This window comes from Oreochromis niloticus, linkage group LG17 (assembly GCF_001858045.2).
Source record: "Oreochromis niloticus isolate F11D_XX linkage group LG17, O_niloticus_UMD_NMBU, whole genome shotgun sequence".
Lineage (NCBI taxonomy): Eukaryota > Metazoa > Chordata > Actinopteri > Cichliformes > Cichlidae > Oreochromis > Oreochromis niloticus.
The window spans coordinates 27,565,357-27,585,277 of record NC_031981.2 but is presented as its reverse complement, the minus strand read 5'-3'; the positions used below and the strand labels follow the sequence as shown (position 1 = coordinate 27,585,277).

Below are 19,921 nucleotides of genomic sequence, written 5' to 3'. Positions count from 1 at the left end.
ACACCACAGAGATGAAAACAGTACTAAATTATGCATTAATATCCAGAATAGTAATATCTCAATCATATTTTTAGATTGAGTACAAGCATTTGGCAGAATATGGGAGCAAATGCTCACAGTCGGGATGATGTTTACAGTTTGTACTAGAAATCTCATCTGTTTTATTTATACATATTGCCTCCGTCTCTCAGGCTAAGGGTTATTTCAGTTATTGGGAATGTATTATTAAGAAAATGATGTTTACAAGCTTCAAATTGAGCATGCGACACATTAAAGTGGCTTTGTTTGATTTGTTGGGATATAGTTGGGATATATTTGCTGTACACAGTATATCCCAACCATGACTGTGGTGATCCCACACTAAGCTGATAAGATAAGCATTTGCTGCACACCTTATCAAAAAGTAGCCTTCATTTCCTTTTAATATCATACACCGTCAGCCAATTGATGTGAGTTTTTAAAATGCACATGTAGTATATGGTTTATTAGTATTCACTATGACACAAAAAAGGAAAATTATCCTAATTTTTTATGAATATTTGAAGCAGGAAAAGCAAAAACATCAAAGCTTACAGGAGGACGAGAAAAGGCAAAACTTTGCTACAGAAATATCCTGTCCTTCCAAACATGTCCTTTGCAAAAATATTTTCACTCTCTGTTTCCGGAGGTGCCCGCCCTTTTCAAAAGCGCCCAGTTTCTGTCCTCACAAAGACAGAAGCACATGAATACACCCACAAATTCACAAAAGGTCAGAGCACGCACACTCTCGCAGACATGCCCTCACTCTGCCATTTCAATCATCCCACTGTAATAAAATTGTACGTACACACGCACACACACACACACACACACGCACACGCACACACACACCTCTTTTCCGTTGTCCTCCACCATGAAGAGCAGGTTGGTGCTGTCAGTCACGGTGAAGGTGAAGCGGTATTTGAGCGAGTTGGAGCCGTCGTGGTTGTAGCTGATGCGGTTCTGGTCGATGTCGTCCATGGTTAAGCTGCTTATCTGTCGGTAGTGTTGGCCGTTGATGGTGCCGTGTCGAGGAGCCTGGATGACGCTGAAGACGATGGACTCTGCCTGGAGGAAGGTGGTGTAATAGGAGGGAAAATGCAGGGAAAGGAAGGACGGCTCAATGATATCGCCTGCAATGTCTCCCTAGGATGAAGCTACATAAAGAAGCAGTGTTGGTTCTGCACAACCAACAAACCAGCAAAATAGTGAGAACTCAAATTCAGGAATCAGCTTCAAAATATCTATAGTGGCAAACCTTAACATCACTTTTGGGTGTTACTCTCTAAAATTCTACAATAAGGCAGTAGAAAATAAATCTTCAAGTTTTTACTGAGAATTACAGATTTATGGGATTAACAGTGTTGGATTATCCCTTAAACCGGCTGCTTAGTTTAGCCAGCTTAGGTAATCGTCTCAAAATAAACATTCAGAGGTCCAGCTCTTTTCTAAACTGGTATCTGTACTGCTTTGGGATGATTCCAAACATGATGCCAATTAGTTCACAAATCATACCAAGCTTCAAAGATATGATCTGTTGTCAATAGAAAATTGTACTTAGTAGTCAGTATAATCTTTTAATAATATAAGTTTGCATATGATAGAATACTGCATGATGACCACTTTATAACTCAGACTGTTTTGATTCACTGTGACCTGTTATCATGCAGGGAAGGAGCAGTACCTGCTAGATAAGAGCTTAATAAGCAGTTTCACTTTGTACCAGGTAGAGGAGCCTCTCCTGGCACGCGCGCACACACACACACACACACACACACACATATCCGCACATGCTCACGCATCAACATTCCACTGAACAAACGTATTCACTGTTGTATCACTCTTCTTGTGTATAAATAAAGACCAGGGCAGTGGCAGAGTGCGAGTCCCGGAGCCCTCACTCCAGGTGCAGGTGCTCTGTGGCTGCCCTTGCATGCAAGTAAAACTGTGTGTTTCTCCTCTCTGATTCTCAGCTGAAGAAGTGTCTCAGAGTACATCTCTTGACATCTGTTTATATTGTGCAGCTCATAAAGAGAATTTGATGCCTAAAGAAGGAAAAAGGCAAATAAGCTCATTTAAATTACTTCATACATATTATTAACTCTACAATATATGCAGCAGAGGATGGATAACATCCAACATTTGCTTTAGTTTCGCCTTAATTAAAGAAGTATGAGTGTGCATGCTGAAGAAATCAGTCCTTCAATGCTGTATTTTGACCTCAGTTACACATTTGAAAAGTTTTTTGTTTTGTTTTATTTTAAGACCTTCTGAAGTACTCAAAGCATCTCTGTTGTAGTTCCCGCCACAGAAGGTGACACCTGATTCTTGTCATGATGTCACGCATATACTGTAATTAAGGCTGTGAAAGATTTGCAGAAAACGTATGTAGCCAGTGTGTTACCTCTGTGTCCGCATCGGTGGCTTTCAGCTCAAACTCAGTGATGGTCTTCCTCACACCCTCCTGCACCCTCATGCCAGGGACCTGAAGAAGAGGCAGGGAGTCGTCCACAGGCTTGATAGTGATGTAGAAAGTCTGAGCAACCTGAAGACAAAGAACAATAACAAGATGATGAAACAACCTATGAGCGATACACATATGTGTAACCAAAACTACATCCTGCCATCAACTTCCTACTTTTCACTGAGAACTTTCTCAACAATTCAGCAAATAGAAAAGTCTCATTGTGATGAAAAAGTTTAACCCCAAGGGGCTACACAACTTCACCAAGCACCACAGTGGCCACAAAGCTTCCACACATTGCAGTCAGCCAGGCGTGAAGGTCAAATGACCTTTTTCACATGTTTACTCGAGTCCTTGTGATCCTCATTAGTTTGAATTAGCAAGACAGATTTATGCATGAGGAGACCGGGACAGGAAGCTGCTACTTTCCCGCTGTTATAAAAGCTGTAGAGTTTGTTAGTTTTCACATTTCTTTCATATTTTTCAATTTAATGACATAGTTAAGGTTTTTTTTTAAATTTTATTTAAGCTAAGCGTTTAAGTGATCAGAAAACTTTTCTTTCTTAATTCCTGTCAACAGCTTGTTTTCTGCACCATTTAAGGTTGTTCCCTGCACTTGGGATTAAAGGTCCCTCTTTGGACACACAAGGATTGTTGACTTATTTCTTGGTCAAACTGGGAACAAAGTTATTTTTAAAACCCAATTAGTCTTTAGGAAGAACAAATAATATTTCAGAGCTTCTGTTGTAGTCAGTAGATATCTGCATCTAGACCTCCTTCATGAATGAATTTTAAAACATGTTAAGCGGTGAAGGAGAACTGGTCGGCATGTTTCTCTTCTTCACTGGTGTGGACGTACTGGATGCTGCGTGATGCCAGGTCAGCCTGCGTGAAGGTGCTGATCCTAGTGCCTAAAGAGACAAGAGAGAGAGAAAAGTAGTCGTTAAGCCCAAAACTTCCATTATGTTTGTTATTTGATCTTTCGTATGAGATGGTTTTACACTGCTAAAAAAACAGGTTATGCTTGATGATAACACAAAGTTGGTTATACTTAAGGGATATAAATCTGTCCAATTAAGAAGCAGAAACCACTGTGAGTCCATTTCAACCTTGTTGGTTTAATATTAAAGCAACAGCAGGTGCAAGACTACAAAACTCTGAAACAGGGAATGGCTTGGCAGACCGTTGCTCTCTCCTGATCCCTCCTGACGGATTTTTGTCTACCTTTGATTTTCTTTATGTCTATTCCACCAATTCCGGTGGTCTCGGGCAAATGCAAGTTCAATAAAGTGAGAAATTTCAGAGATGAATTCTTCTGCGTCTCTTTCCGTTATACATGTGTTGTCTTATCCTTCATATTTTGTTGTGACATGTGTTTGTAAGCCACCATGGCATTTTCTGGCCACACACTGAGTTTGTTTCCTCAGTTTGGTTCTTATCAAATTTACAAGGGGATAAAACTAAACTGAGACTAAAGTTAAACTGAAATAACAATGCTTCTCTTTACTCGGTGTTGCCTCTGAAGATTAAAACCCAGTGGGAAACATAATCAGGTTTGTCTGCAACAATCCAGCATCACTCAGCGTGAAACTAAAGGTGACTGTCTTAAAAACAAGAACCAGATTTTTTTGCTTTCCAGGAGTTCTGTTATCCTCGCTTATTGTGGATGCAAAGACCTGATACAGCCGTTTGTAAGACAACACATTTATGGTTATTCCTGACATACAAAGTGTGCAACAGACACATTACATAGTTATCTATGATGTGCATTAATGAGGAAAAGACTTGGACTTAGAGCTTTTTATTGTGATTGTGATGTTTCTTGCATAGCGAAATTGGGTAGCTTGACCACAAAGGTGCAAAAGTAAGAAGAAGAGAAACCAATATACAACAAAGGGGGGAAATAAATAAATAAATAAATAAAATAAAATAAAAAGCAATGTATATGTATACATATATGTGAGTGAAACTATATACATGGTGTATGTGTAAGAAATACTGAAAGAGAAACATTGTGGGTCTGTATACAAGGGCAGTTATATAATGTAATAAACAAATAAGGGTGGAGGGGCTATGGTCATTTAGGGTGGAGATGGTAGTTCTTCTGAATTTCCACTTTCATTGATTTCCAGCTGTGATATTTCATTTTCCAACATTTGCACACTGAAAAGTTTAACAAACCCATAATACTATCATATAAATTGCAATATTAAACAAAACAAGGAGTCAAACAGAAAAACAAACAAACTGATAGGTTCATAGCATAAACCTATTCGCTGGAACGTTGAAGACACAAGTAGGCAACGTTCTTTGTTTCCGTGCACGGGAGAGAACCGGACAAGCGCCGTTCCTTTGCTTGACCCCAGTTACTCTTGTCCGCTCCCCCGTACACTGCTCTTTAATTGAGGTTACATGAATATGCATAGGGTCATTAACATATGACGTATACATACACACAAAGAGTACCTTGCCTGTGCGTTGTGTAAGTGCGTGTGTGTGTGTGTGTGTGTGTGTGTGTGTGTACCTGTGAAGACTCCCCAACGCTGGTGCCAGGAGTCTAACGGTCCATCTAAACAAAAGGCTCTTATACTTAACCAGATACAGAGTAGGTGTCCTCCTATACCATAAATCAGTAAGAGCAGATATAACCTCTCTCCTGACCTTAAGTTGTGTGTGCATGCCAGAACACTCTGGAATGCACACAAAGTTTGCAGACTATTAAGGATCAAACCTCTATCAATCTACAACTAAGCATATATAAGTAGATATTTCTAAGCATAAATGACAATCAACAATATAAATCTAACACAAACCAAAAATGGTTTTAAATCCTGATTTGTATCAGCTACCAGTTAACCTATATTAGTTCCTTTGAGATTAATCAAAGTTTCCTTTAGTTGTTGTTCTAACTGTCTGATCAATACAATCGATAGAACTCCACTCAGTTCTATCGATTTAATTTAGCCTCATTCAGTCCACCCAATGCTTTCACTCACTGTATGCGCAAACTGGTTATGATACCCAGTAACACTTCAACGAGTTACCAAAACAACTCAAACAAAATGAATTTGTCTTGAAAGATGCTATATAAATAAAACTGTACTTTTACTTACTTTCTTTACTCACTTTTTTTCTTTCTTTCTTTTTTTTTAACAAAAATAACAGGGATTGAAACTTTATTGGTAATTTTCCAAGCAAAAAATTTATCCTCATTCAAAAGTCATGTAAGAACCTCACTGGCTTACGGAATGTTGATGTTATTTAAAAAAATTCATACAAAAATATGACCTCATTCAAAAATGTCATGTGACAACCTCATGGCTTATGGAATTCTGATGTCACGGGCTTCTAAAGCTTTGATCCTTTGAAGCTTTGATCCTCAAAATCCTTAAATAGGGGTGAGGATGTACAACTTTTAGTCCGTTATTTGCAGCACTTATGTCAGCAGCGTTCAAACGTTCACCAGTAAAACATTTCAAAACCTTTGGATCCTTTTCGTAGTCACGGTAAACAACTCCAACATGTCTCCGAAAAAGCAAGAAAGACAAGAAGCTGACCCCAGCTCTATTCCATGGTATGAGCCCCTAGACCCTTATATGAGCTCTCTACCTTGGGATGAACAGGTAGAATTAGAGGAACAGCGATTGGAAGAAATGCAGAATGAAAATCTCATGAACAGAGAGAAGATTAAGATCCTGACGGAAGAAAATGAGAGAAAGAGCGCTGAATTAGAAAAATTATCCTACCAGCTTCAAGAAAAAGAAGGTATTGAGGAGAAACAATGGGCTCTCCAAAATAAGAAGAATCAGGTGCTCCAAGAAAAGCTTGATGAAGCTCTGAAAAAAAATAAAGATATGCTCCAAAAGGAGAAAAAAGAGAGCATAAAACAGGAAACCATGGTCAGGAAGAATCAGGAGCTCCAAGAAGAGCTTGATGAAGCTCTGGAGAAACTTAAAGAAATGCACCAAGAAGAGAAACAGCAGGCCGAGCAGAGAGACCTGCAGCGCAAACTCCAAGCCATGGAGGAAAAATACAAAGCGCTGCAGGTAAAGCATGACAAAACTCTGCACAAAAATCAACAGTTGCTTCAAGACAAGAAGCAAATGGAAGTGAAACAGAAGGAAATGGACTCCAAGCATGACGAGATGGAGGAAAAACACAGACTGCTCCAAATCAAGCTTGAGAAAACAGTGCACCGAAATAAAGAGTTCATTGAAGAGAGAGAGCAACAAGAAATCCTCGAGAAAGAAACAGACTCCAAGCTTGAAGTCTTGGAAGAAAACTGAAAATGCTGCAAATAACTCTTGAGGAAACACTGCTCAAAAATACAGAGATGCTTCACGAGAATGACCAACAAAAATACAAAAGGAAGAAATAGATTGCAGGCTGAGGAACATCGAGAAACAAAATAGAGGCTTGCAAGTAATGCTTGATGAAGCTCTGGAAAGGAATAAAGAGTTCCTTCGTGAGAAAGACCAACGGAAAATACATCAGCAAGAAATGGATTGCAAGCTGAGGCACATCGAGAAACAAAATAGAGGCTTGCAAGTAATGCTTGATGAAGCTATGGAAAGAAATAAAGAGTTGCTTCACGAGAAAGACCAACGGAAAATACATCAGCAAGAAATGGAGTGCAAGCTGAGGAACATCGAGAAACAAAATGAAGGCTTGCAAGTTATGCTTGATGAAGCTCTGGAGAGAAATAAAGAGATTCTCCAAGACAAGAAACAACAGCCCGTAGAGCAGAGAGACCTGCAGAGCAAACTCCAAGCCATGGAGGAAAAATGCAAAGCTCTGCAGGCGAAACATGATAAAACTCTGCACAAAAATAAACAGTTGCTTCAAGACAAGAAGCAAATGGAAATGAAGCAGAAGGAAATGGACTCCAAGCTTGACGAGATGGAGGAAAAACACAGACTGCTCCAAATCAGGCTTGATAAAAAAGTGCACAGAAATAAGGAGTTCATTGAAGAGAGAGAGCAACAAGAAATGCTCGAGAAAGAAACGGACCGCAAGTTTGAAGTCTTGGAGGAAAAATGCAAAATGCTCCAAATAACTCTTGAGGAAACACTCCTCAAAAATAAAGAGCTGCTTCAAGAAAAGACCAACAGAAAATACAACAGGAAGAAGAAAATTTTTTCTCCAGAAGAAATATCTAGCACTCCAAGAATTCTATAATGAAATGAGGTACAAAACATCTGTACTGGAAGGAGAAAAGAAAACAATGGAAAAACAATGCTCAGCGATGCAGAGTAGCATCAATGAAATGCTGAGAAAAAATACCGAACTTGAAGAACTTTCTAAGACCTTGAAGTACAAAAACACTGAAATCCAGGCGCAAAAGCAAGAACAACAGAAAACACATAACGACCTGCAGTGTAGACTTCAAGAAATCCAGAAGAGAAACCAGCAGCTGGAAGACATGCACACAGATGTGCACAAGGCAAAGGGAATAGAGGAGGCAACAGTTAAAGAACTGCAAGACAAGCTTAAAGAAAAACAAGAACAATTAGAAGACATGGTGAAAAGATGCAGCAAACTTGAGAAAGAAAACACAGAAACAATGGATGAGCTGAAAACCCTCATCCTTGAGAAAAAAGTGCTCGTGGAACATTGTCTGAAAAAGAAGAGAAAACGTTTCCACTGGTTCTGGAGGAGGGACACTGCTGCTTCTCACCTGATGTAACCATGTCTTCCTCCACCTCTATTCCAACTTAATTTTCCCCCTTCCCCTTCCCCTCCCTCCTTTTTCACCCTCACCCCCCGACCAGTCCCGGCAGTTGACTGCCCCCTCCTGAGCCTGGTTCTGCCATAGGTTTCTCCTTTAAGTGTCTTTCACTTTAAAAGGAGTTTTTCCTATCCGCTGTCGCCTGGTGCTTGCTCAGAGGGGATTGTTGGGGTTTTCTCTTCTCTCTCTTTCCTTCTTTCTATCCCCCCCTTTCCCCCTTCCCCTCCCTCCTTTTTCTTTTTTCACCCTCACCCCCGACCAGTCCCGGCAGTTGACTGCCCCCTCCTGAGCCTGGTTCTGCCATAGGTTTCTCCTTTAAGTGTCTTTCACTTTAAAAGGAGTTTTTCCTATCCGCTGTCGCCTGGTGCTTGCTCAGAGGGGATTGTTGGGGTTTTCTCTCTTCTCTCTCTTTCCTTCTTTTTATTCCTCTTTTTACCTCTTTTCCCCCCTTCTACCTTTTTTTTTACCCAATAAACACAATTGGCAATTACATGTGTTTGAAAAATGTCTTCATTCAACAATAATTCATCTTAGGTATAAAAACAAGAAATGGGTAATAGCTGCATGTGTGTTTGTGTGTCTGCATAATATACATATTTGTATCCCAGAAGGAATTAATACTAGATGGGTAGAGAGGTTTTAAAGACTAGAAATGAAAACATGTGAGTCCTATAATCTAAGCTGGTTTCACCAATAGGTGATGTTACATTTTTAAATTAGGCACTTCATTACAGGACTGTCATTGTACCGAGGAACATTAAATAACATGAAAATGGATTTCTCGTGCCGCAGGTGACCTCGCTGCGAAGGTATTAACTTGTTGAATAATTTAGCTCTGCAATAGCAAAGTTATTTCTCACCACAGAGGGGAGGGAATTTCACAAAGTTAAAAAAAATTAAAACTTGTTAACATTACACAAGGAAGGCAATAACTCATTCAACATGCCAACAAGGCATCGAGGAAATAAAGACATCTCAGTATCAGCTCTCTTCATGTCATCTACTGACAGCAAAATGAGCACAATTCTATGGTCTTCTTGGCTTTTGGCATCTATTCCTCAGCTGAAGGTTTATACATCATTATAATCAGGACAGTCAGGCTGGGAGACAGACCCAATATTCAAAATCAGTGATGAAAATCAAGCTTTTTTAGTTCCATCATATTAAAGCAAATTACATTTTCATTTCCATTTGTCCTGACAGGAAATAGCAGAAAATGCCACATTTTGTTTAAACATGGGCTGAATGCTATGCAGGTTAATATCTGAGCTGATGTCGTGGTACAAAACACAACAAAAATCATTCCTATTTTCACACGTGAAGTCAAAACTTTCTGGGAAGTTGAGTATATTGGATGTTTAATGATAGAAACAAACTTTTTAGACTTCTAGAGACTGACTGATGTTAGTTTAAATCAAATCTGAATCCAATCTGCTTATCTGTCTAGTTGTGGTCTGCACAGATGTCAGGTTTTTGCTGTCTTGAAATAAAAATCTAAAATTCCCTATATTCCTTTCTATTCCAAACAACGGTAGTAAGTAACAAAGTTTCAAATTTGTCTTTCACTTTGACTCTTAATTTATTAACCATGAACAAGAGGTCAGAGGTCAAATGTGGCATGATACCTTAAATCTTTCAATGATTCTTTCTGTATGTGCACTGGCGTGTCTAGAAATTTTGTTGGGGGGGCCAGGTAGGGGCACAGATTTGGAGAAGGGTGGCAGATGTAATTGGCAGATAATGTTAAAAAAATTCTACCAACAGTTAACCATCAATCAATAACCCTGTAAACCTAATAACTGAATTTGCTTTTGACTCTTATTAGAACGAGGTTTTAACCACTATGGTGCAGCAATATTTGCATAGTATTTTTACTGACATATAGTGCACGTATGTTTTGGGCAAAAACATTTTTAAATATTAAAATACGAACATTTTTAACATACAATTGGCAAATTAGCCAATGCAAAACTTTATCTGCCTATTAAAAAAAGAAGATAATCTTCTCACAAACTGGTGTTTGATTTTGAAACAGGAAAAAAGTGGGGAAACAACTGAAAAGACTAACATTTGAATAAAACCTGAAAGCAAGTAAATACTTTCTATGCTGCCTTATGATAAACTTTGGTAATATTGATGTATAAAGAACAACACTGGCTGATGATAAAATACAGTCAGCTGGCATGGTGACACTGCCAGTATTAACCTGCAGGCTGGACTGGAACGAAAAATCGGGCATTTTGACTAGAGACCGGCCCGCCAGGTATTAAAGCCATAAAGCCTTTGAATGAAAACAAACGCTGTTGTGACAGTGATGTACACTGTCTTGTTGGTATATGTATGATTTCTATCAATTTTACATCAGATAAAAACTTTGTTCGCAAGATTCAGATATTTATTTAATAAAAGCTAAATATTTTAAATGAGAATAAGAAAGAAAAGTATTTCTTTGTGCCCCCCTTTCCCTGTTGGCCCCCTGGCATAACTTTGCTAGATCCGCCCCTGCACAGTTACCAGCTGTCAGCTACATAGAAAAGGATCCTGGTGTTATTTGTCTCTCAGAAACAGTTCATAACTTCAGCTCATTCATGTCACCTACAAGGTAAACCTGTTTCTCCATCACCTGTTCAGCTCTGATGATTCAGTAAGGACATCTCCTGGTTAGAGCAGGGCGATATGGCCAAAAATATTTATCACGATATATATTTGAAAATTTGCGATAATGATATAACTGACGATATAATTGATGCGAAACAAAATACAACTCCACAACTTTACTAGCGCAAAAAAACACCATCCATTTATTTTCACTTAAACAAGCAGCTGTTTTTTATGTGCATTAAAGCTATATAAAAACTTAACAGTGCAAATGCAAATTCCTTGCTAAAGGTTTAACCAAAAGGCATTTCCAGTAGAAATAGGCTGACATATCCTGAGCATAACCATGTATAATATCCACTGAAGTTAAAAAGAGGTGCTTTGCAACATTATACTGCAGTGCGCCAAATAAAAAAGTCAAATACATATTTTTCGGACCATAAGGTGCACGGGGTTATAAGACACATTAAGCGAAACAAAGCAGTCAGATAAATCAAACTTTATTCAACTCATTCTTCTTGCTTCCTCCACTTCTGTACAATTGATTCATTAATGCTGTATTCTATCACAGCTGCTCTATTCCCATATTGTTGCAGTATATTAATGACTAACCTCGTATTGTGGATGGATTATCTCAGTTGTTCTCCTGACTGAAGTTTGGTCCGTTTACAGCATCCTGCTATGCGATTGCACTTGTCTCTAACCATCAGGAAACTTCTCGTTAACTTTTATTGAGTGGAAAAGTGTTAGCGTTCATCCTCCAGCTTCACTGTTTGTTATGCTAACATAGCTGTGTCGCTAGCGATCACGTAGCACATCATTATAAACCAGCTAGCCCAACTTCAGTAACCTTACAAACGTCACTGCTGTGTAGCTTTCTGTCCTCGTTTGTGTTGGAAGTGATAGCAGAGCTGTACGTTTGAATTTTTTCAGAAATCTCTCAGTCAGAATATGCTATATCATGCTTAGGTAACTAGCGAAACTAGCGAGCTAACTTCCGCTAGCTTCCTGCTAACTTCTAACTCCGTTAAATGTAATAAATTCTGTTTTCATGGGTGCCTGGATCTTAAACTTCATAGTTACACCTGGTAAAGCAGCAACGCTGATCATTTTATGAAAGATGAAAGAATTTAGACCGTTTTTAACTCTTAGTGATGCTGCAGTGTTTGTTTGACTTTGGGACCTGAAAAGGAGGGAGTTTAGGACCCAGATTACTCCCAGGTTTACGAGCACCTTAGTCCGACAAATACGGCAATAACGACGGCCACTTGCATGTTCTACAAAAAACTGTGCTTTGTTGTGTATCTGACGGACAAACAACAAACCAGTTCCACATCACTGAAGTGGCACCATTTTTACAAACTAATTCTGGTTCATCCGTTTCACTCAACAATCGGCCATGTGCGTATGAAAACAAAGGCACTGCGCATGCGCATTTGACCCATATTCTATCGCGATATTTCATTTTCCTATCGTTGCCAAACATTATACCGGTATTACCGTGAACGGTATAATATGGCCCAGCCCTACTCCTGGTTTCATCTTCATGTTTCCCTCTCACCACATATCCAAACCGACATCATGACCAGCAGCTTTACAGCTGTGGCTCCAGCAAACATCAGCTGATACTAGAAATTAATATTAAATAAATTCTAACAACAGCTGATCAAGCTTAAACGTGCTGCTGTTGTTTAGCGCGACATCTGCTAGTTTCCTCTTTCTGGTGCAAAGTGGGTGATAAACAAACGAGAGAAAAGCCGATCAGCTGATCATTGATCAGTTTCATGATTGAAGTAGCAACAGGAGAGGGAGGGGGAGAGAATGAGAGAAAAGAGGCAGCTGTGCAGCAAAGACACAGAATAACTCCAGCTTTGTGTCTTTTTTCCATTCTAGCTGAAGTCCGGGACAAACTGCGTCTCTTCTCAGCTCAATACAAAACCTGTAATATTTTCTCTGAATGAGGGACCATTCCATTTTTTAAGGAGCGGTTGGCAACTCTACTAACTAAACTTATGAATAAAATAAAGTTCACTATCAGTAACATCACAGCACCCACCCAGCTGTATAGAAACTCCGTCATGCTAGCTAGCACGCAGTATGAGTTATTGTAACTGACTGTAAAAAGTCAGCATAACAAAAATAAACTCCACCTAAACTTGGTTTATATCTGACCCAGATAGACTGCAGGTCATAACTTCTTACCTGAAGTTCAGTTCACCTGACACTGGGACCGGAGGCCGCCTCGGGTCTCTCCTCCTGCCTCCCCTTCACGCATCCACCTGCTAGCCGCTGTGGAAGCTCCGCCATGCTCGATGGCCAGTCCAGCTAAACTGTTAATCTTTCGCCGAAAAACTTTTTTCTGCGGTGCCTCTTTCTTGCTTGGCTCTCCTACCTTTGCTAACACGATGCTCATAGCTCAGAAGCCGATGCTGCATTCACTTACACTCGGATATCTGAGCTTCACTGTGAAAACATAATCATACATTTGATTTTTCATTGGATTTTATTGTTTTGGCTTCGGGGTGGCACCTGGGGTGGCCAGTCTGGTTTGGGGGGTGGCCTGTGCCCCCCCAGGCCACCCCGCTGGACACGCCACAGGCGGTGACGTAATCGCACTTGAAATGCGTACTTCAAGCGTGTATACCCTGAATTGGGACACAGCCTATGAGTGCACTGAAAACAGAGACTTTCCGGAAGTAACCCCGCCACTGAGGGAAGAATAAAGAAAATCAAAGTTGTGCATTTATTTTAACAACCGGAGCTGTTTTCACATTGGCTGGTTTCTGCGACTGTTATAACAGAGTTTATGACACTTTATAGTTTCATATATATATACACACATGTAACCCAACCAGTACAGGGGCGTCCCTACACCCCGGACTCTGCGTTGTGTAATTTTGTGTTGGATTGGGGTGCACAGTGGAGAGAGCAGTCGGACACAGGCGTTCAATTTGTGGCTCGGACCGCGCCGTTTATTCAAATGCTGGGGCAAACACCACTCCAACTCTGCTGCTGGCCCTTTGCAAATCACAGTAAACACTGCGTGATTATCAACATATAGTGAAAGCCAACAACAAATATATATATATAAAAAAAACACATGACACAAAAATAATCATGTCTTTACAAAATTCCTCAGTCTCAGGAATGAGTATGACACAAAACTAACATAGCAGGATTACCAGCAAACTGTAGCTGAAAAGCTAATGCTTCATCTTGCATTACTTTGCCCGAATGAGTGCTCTGCTAACTAGCGGAAATGTAGCCCGAAATTGCGGCAGATATTACAAAATGAAACATGCTCACAAACTGCTCATACTCTCATCAGACCATACATGAACCTCCCAACAAACACAATATATGCTTAGCAAACTGCCATTTTACACAGTGGAACACTTATTTTTAAACAAAAACCAATGCAGTACACCACTGACAGTGCTTTTGCAAATCACAGTAAACACTGAACCAAGATGGCACCTGCACAAACGAGAAATCTGAACTACGGTGTCCTGCAGAGGACAAATGGCCAAAATTGCTAAAATCTACAATGTATATGCAGCTCAACAGTGACACCTTGTGACTTATTCCAGTCACTGCCTTACACACACATAAACATATATACTAGGGGTGCAACAATACTCGTATCGATATTGAACCGTTCGATACACTGCTTTCGGTTCGGTACGCATATGTATCGAACAATACAAAATTTTTAAATTATTTTATCAAGTTTTCTTCTGACATTGCTGTCTGTGTTGAGCGCTCAGTGGATGGGGCATATATATATATCTATATATATATATATAGATATATATATAGATATAGATATATAGAGATATATAGATATATATGTGTATGTATGTGTGTGTGTGTGTGTGTCTGTATATATATACACATATATATCTAGAGAGAGAGAGAGAGAGAGAGAGAGACAGAGAGAGAGAGAGAGAGAGAGATTAGTAATATTAATATTTGGTACAAATGGTTTTACTTTTAGAGCGTGCTTGAAAATGTACTTAAATGCACATCTGATTAATTAGAAGTGTCATAAACTCTGTTATAACAGTCGCAGAAACCAGCCAATGTGAAAACAGCTCCGGTTGTTAAAATAAATGCACAACTTTGATTTTCTTTATTCTTCCCGCAGTGGCGGGGTTACTTCCGGAAAGTCTCTGTTTTCAGTGCACTCATAGATCGATCATAGACTCACAGATCAATAGCATCAGTCTCGTTTAGGTTGCAGTGTCTCCACAGTGTACACATCCGCCTATCATAGAGAAAGATCCCCAGCTTGAAGTAAGGCATATCCCCTTGGATTTGCGTCAGAAAGGTCTGAAAAATAATTAAAAATAATAATAATAATACTTAAAAAGGTCTTGTGAATAAAGTAGCTGTAGCTTTACTGTCATTTATGAGCTGGCATTGACTGGTTCCTTGTTTTATGGTATTTAACTCTTAATTGTTTATATTTTAATCATGCTTTTAAAAGGAGTTGTATCTTAGAGTGTGTTTGTTCTTGTTTCTTTTAGATCTCATTTACTGAGTTTGATGCTTTATAAGTTTCGATTTATAGGTTTTGTTGGTTTTTTGCTTTAGTAGAGGCACAGCCGCTTGTTGTGGGGGGTAGGTACGTGTTGTGGAATCCCCCCTGATGGATGTGGGTGTACACACTGGGAAAGGGGTATAACGCACCATTCAGATTGCAGTGAGGCCACACAGGTGAATAACTGGTTTAATTATTTTACCGAGCTGCTAATTTAACTAGGTTAGCACTGTGGCAGCGACACTTGTCCTTTTAATGTTTTTTTAATAAAGTGTTTTAATTAACAGTTTTGTATTGCCAGCCCTGCTACCTAAGAAGTTCTCTGGTGTTACAGCTCTATGCTTTTAGTAGTTTTGTCTAATAAACTTTGATTTGTGAAATTGACCTGCCTCACCTCTGCTTGCTAATAATGAGCCCGAGTGCCTCTTGTAACTGGTGCAGCGTTAGCACTGGCTATAGTAATCTCTCCTGGGGTGTAACTCTCTGCCCAGCTGTCGTTGTCAACACCATTTAGTCACCTTTATCGGTTTTCCGCCTTCGCGCCGCCACACAGTCTTTCTGCCAGATTCTTGAATCTTCTCCGTTTGATAGTCCGATCATCTCTTCTGCTGGTGCATCTTCTCCTGCCACATTTTGCCCTTCTGCTAGACTTTCCATTGATATGCTTGGACACAGCACTCTGTGAACAGCCAGCCTCCTTAGCTATGAACTTTTGTGGCTTACTCATCTCATGGAGGGTATCAATGATGCTCTTCTGCCCAGTTGTCAAGTCTGCAGTCTTCCCCATATTGAACCTAACTGAGACAATTGAACCAAAGTGAAGCAATTTAATGACACCGAGGAAAAACTTTGCAGGTGCTTTGAGTTTAGCACAAGTTGTGTGTGAAACTCAGTTTAAAACATTCATGCCCTGTAAAATTTGGGCCGATGTCTGAAGTTTTTGAATTCCTGTTTTTTGTTTGTTTTATGAGCTGGAAGCCCAAATTATGTACAAATAAAAAAAACTAAGCACTTGAAATCGTTTAAGTTGTGGGCCTTGAATCTATAATCTATGAAAGTTTAACGTTTTCAATGGAATTATGAAAATAAAATGTTCAATTATATTCAAATTTTTTGGAAAGTGTCTGTATTAAACACAGCGTTCAACACCATTTCTCCATATCTCTGTTTAACAACTGAGAATCACAGACTTTACTGATATCTGATTAACTGAACTGCTTCTGCTGTTCAGTATCAACATTTCTTAAATGATGCTCAGGCCTGCAGGGCTGTAGCACACACTACAGATATAAATGACATTAGTCACCTGTCCAGTCCAGATTATGTATAAGAAGCCGCCCTACAACTGCAATCCATGACCAGGATATGCAGATGCTGGAGCTGCCCTACGTGGGTAAAAAAGCTCAGCAGGTTCATTCTACCCAGTATCCCCCAGAGTCTTGAAGATTGTGGTGGTGAAGATGAAGACTGGGGTTTGACTAAAGCGCTCACTGAGGTGTTTAAGGTGGAGATGGGGAGGAGTTGGGTTTCAGGAAAGAGAGTGGGAGGACAGCCTACAGAAAAGAATGCAGACAGCCGAGGCTCACAGAATAAAATACTTGTTAATAGGAGGTTAAATGTCACTAAAGAACGAAAACACAGAATATCATGTATCATGTCAGATGTGTAAACTGAGAAAAATTGATCATTTTAATCAAAAAAAGGTCTTTCTGAACATCATGACAACATATGTCAAAAAAGTTGGCACAGAGTCGTGTTTGCCACTGTGTAGATTTCTTTTACAACAGTCTGTAAACATGTGATGAGAGCAGCTACTAGATTTTTGTCTGATCTTGGATTTTAACTGCTGATTTTTCATTTCTGTTGTAATAGCTGCAGTATGCAGTTTAGTATACTGTAACATACAAGGCCTTCCCTGAAAAACATGTTGCTCGAACACCTGTATATACCTTTCAGCATTGCTGGGGCCTTTCCAGAGCAAGCTGCCAGTTCCATAGAGACTAATGCACCATCATACCATCAGAAATGCAGACTCTTGATAGCACAATTTTATTATAGAAGAGACACACGTGTGTGTCTATTAAGTAATAAAATGTTCCAGTGAAAAATATAGTTTTATAATTAGCAAAACATCACAACACAAAAACTCTATTTACTTTATTTCATAGATTTTTTTTTTAATTTGAATTGCAACATCATCTTCCTCTGCTGCTTCTGTCTACTGGTGTCTATGACTCAACCACACTTGACTCGCTGTGTGCGAAAAAGTCAAAGCAAAATGATAAGACAAAGAAAAGTAAAACTACACACACACATAAAATAACGAAAAATCCAGAGGACTACCTGATCTACAAGAGCACAGGACTGTGGTGAGACATGAGTCTGACTGTAGTCCTTCTCTCTGTATAAATAAGGTTGGTGGAATGAACAAGGGCGGTCCAGTCTTACTGGTGATGGGTCATTTTCCAGAGAACAGCATTACTAAATGTTAAGGTTCAAAAATATAGGGAAGGAAACACAGGAGGAATGCAAGTAACCACACTGGTCCAAAGGGTAAAGACGATGATTTTAATGAAATGACACGCGTGGGAGAATGAGCGGACTCCGTAAGCAGACAGCCCCACAATCTCATCCTCCTAACATCAAAATACAGTTTTATATGCATCAGAGTATATTTAGTGACGCCCCCTCATTGCGTCATCACATACATCAGCTTCAAAACCACAAATGTTCTATTTGACAACTTAAGGCACAATTAAAAGTACACTGGCTTCCATCTTCTCCCCGGTGGTTTCCCGTAAGCCAGCTCCGCTCTCGCATCGTGCATCTACTGCTTCATCAGTCAACTTTCACCTACACCCTAACAGTGTGTGTGTGTATGTGTGTGTATGTCTGTCTGTGCGTGCACAGAGTGTGCATCTGCTCTCTGAACCTTAGTTGACCCCAACTTAGGCAACCAGGCTAAGGCCATCCTGTGTTGTGATAATCTTAACTTCTATGTAAAATGTATAAACTCATTATACAAACTCAGACTCTGGTTTTGGTTTCACTTTTGCAAAGCCTGCAACTTCAAAAGCCTATAACTTCCTGTCTCATTTTGGAGTTACTCTACGTGGGGCCTTTTCTTTCACCCTGCAGTCTGCATACAAACATTTAAGATTATAAATTCAAAAGCATTTCGGGTTATAGATTCAACTCAACAGTTTGAAGTGGTTATAACTGGACTTGTAATAAAGACTTAATTGGGTGGCAATATATTTAAACATTTGAATGCAATATCAATACCTCTTGTATACATATGTTTGCTATATGTTTGCTATATGATTATAATGCAACAGTAATGACAGTAATAACAGTAATAACAAAATAATAAAAATAGAATTAATAAAAATAAAATAATACATGGAAATAATAAAAATAACAAAAAATAATACTTCCTTCCCAACAATTCCTCTCTTGACCTCTGGATGTTATCCAGAGGTCACCAAAACAGATAAAAGCATGACCGAAACTAATAATTCACAGAGTAGATCCTAGTCTAAGACTAGATTCACCTTAACTGTAATGGACAAAAAGAACCTTCTCCCTACTATGATCTCCCCCTCACTTATGTCCATCAATTGTTCTCTTTATTCAAACCTGGCTCAACCTATTATGTTTGGGAGTCTTTACTCAAAAACATAAACCTAATTATATTCTGACTTTCTGATTTTTGTTCCTATATAATCTTAAACATCACTCATCTCAATCTACAGCATTTTAACAGTCTTACAGCACTGCTGTCATATGTTTCCTGTTGTTCACTCTATTCAACATCCTGTACTGTCACAGCTCTGGCCTAAAATCACCTTTCACAAGAAAAATCATCATAACCACTTATTCTACACAAGGATCAAAGGAAAAACAATCATTTTAATCAACTAAGTGTAAACACATATAATCAATTACTCCTGAATAAATTTCATCATAGCTAAAAGCTCCCTAGGAACAACTTCTGCGTGTTGACACTAACTTCATTTTAAAACTCACATTTCCTGTGTTATAACCTGTTTTGGTACAGCATTTTATTTCATTTTGCTGCTCTTAATGTAATGGTACATTCTAATTATATTTTATCAGTCTTAGCCAAAATACCTAAGCTTTCCCCCCTTTGGTCCTGTTTTAAACAAAAACTTGGTCACTTCAACAAGCATTCATTATTCTGTAGCTGCATTTTATATAATAAGACTAATTTAGAGCTGCATGTGTTATCTCAATATTTTACATGTCACACAGTTTAGTCACAACCCAACTCCTATTCAGTTCCTCTTGTCTGTCACTTGTTACCGGGCCAACTCAAATTCAATTAAAAGCTAAATGAATTTCAGGCCCTAGGCCTCAAATCAATACTGTCCTGTGTGTTGATGAACTCTATACGTCTGTAAGCGTGTGCAATCCTTCAATAACTCAGGTCCTTCTCACAGTAGATTGGCTAATCATAACGTTAACCAAAAGTCTGTGACCCTCAAGAGACGACTCTCTGAGCCACAATTCCGTTAAAGGCACAAAAATGCAATGTGTATGAAAAAAT

General features: G+C 39.2%; 2 protein-coding genes across 6 annotated transcripts in view; both read right to left on the bottom strand.

The window, feature by feature from the left end:
• Positions 1 to 19,921, bottom strand: part of LOC102078176 (leukocyte elastase inhibitor) — a 72,229-nt gene that overhangs the window by 19,967 nt on the left and 32,341 nt on the right. The gene's annotated exons all lie outside the window — the stretch shown is intronic.
• The window catches only part of LOC109194466 (extracellular matrix protein FRAS1), a 39,321-nt gene continuing 19,931 nt past the window's right edge, over positions 532 to 19,921 (bottom strand). The window contains exons 1-5 of one of the 5 annotated variants that reach the window (XM_025899476.1): positions 13,011 to 13,257; positions 3,342 to 3,393; positions 2,423 to 2,563; positions 871 to 1,086; positions 532 to 697 (exon numbers count right to left, since the gene is read on the bottom strand). In XM_025899476.1, coding sequence (XP_025755261.1) covers positions 563 to 697; positions 871 to 1,086; positions 2,423 to 2,494 — 423 coding nt within the window. In that variant the 5' untranslated portion in view covers positions 2,495 to 2,563; positions 3,342 to 3,393; positions 13,011 to 13,257 and the 3' untranslated portion in view covers positions 532 to 562. The other 4 variants (XM_025899477.1, XR_003214478.1, XR_003214476.1 and 1 more) reach the window with 4 other exon arrangements.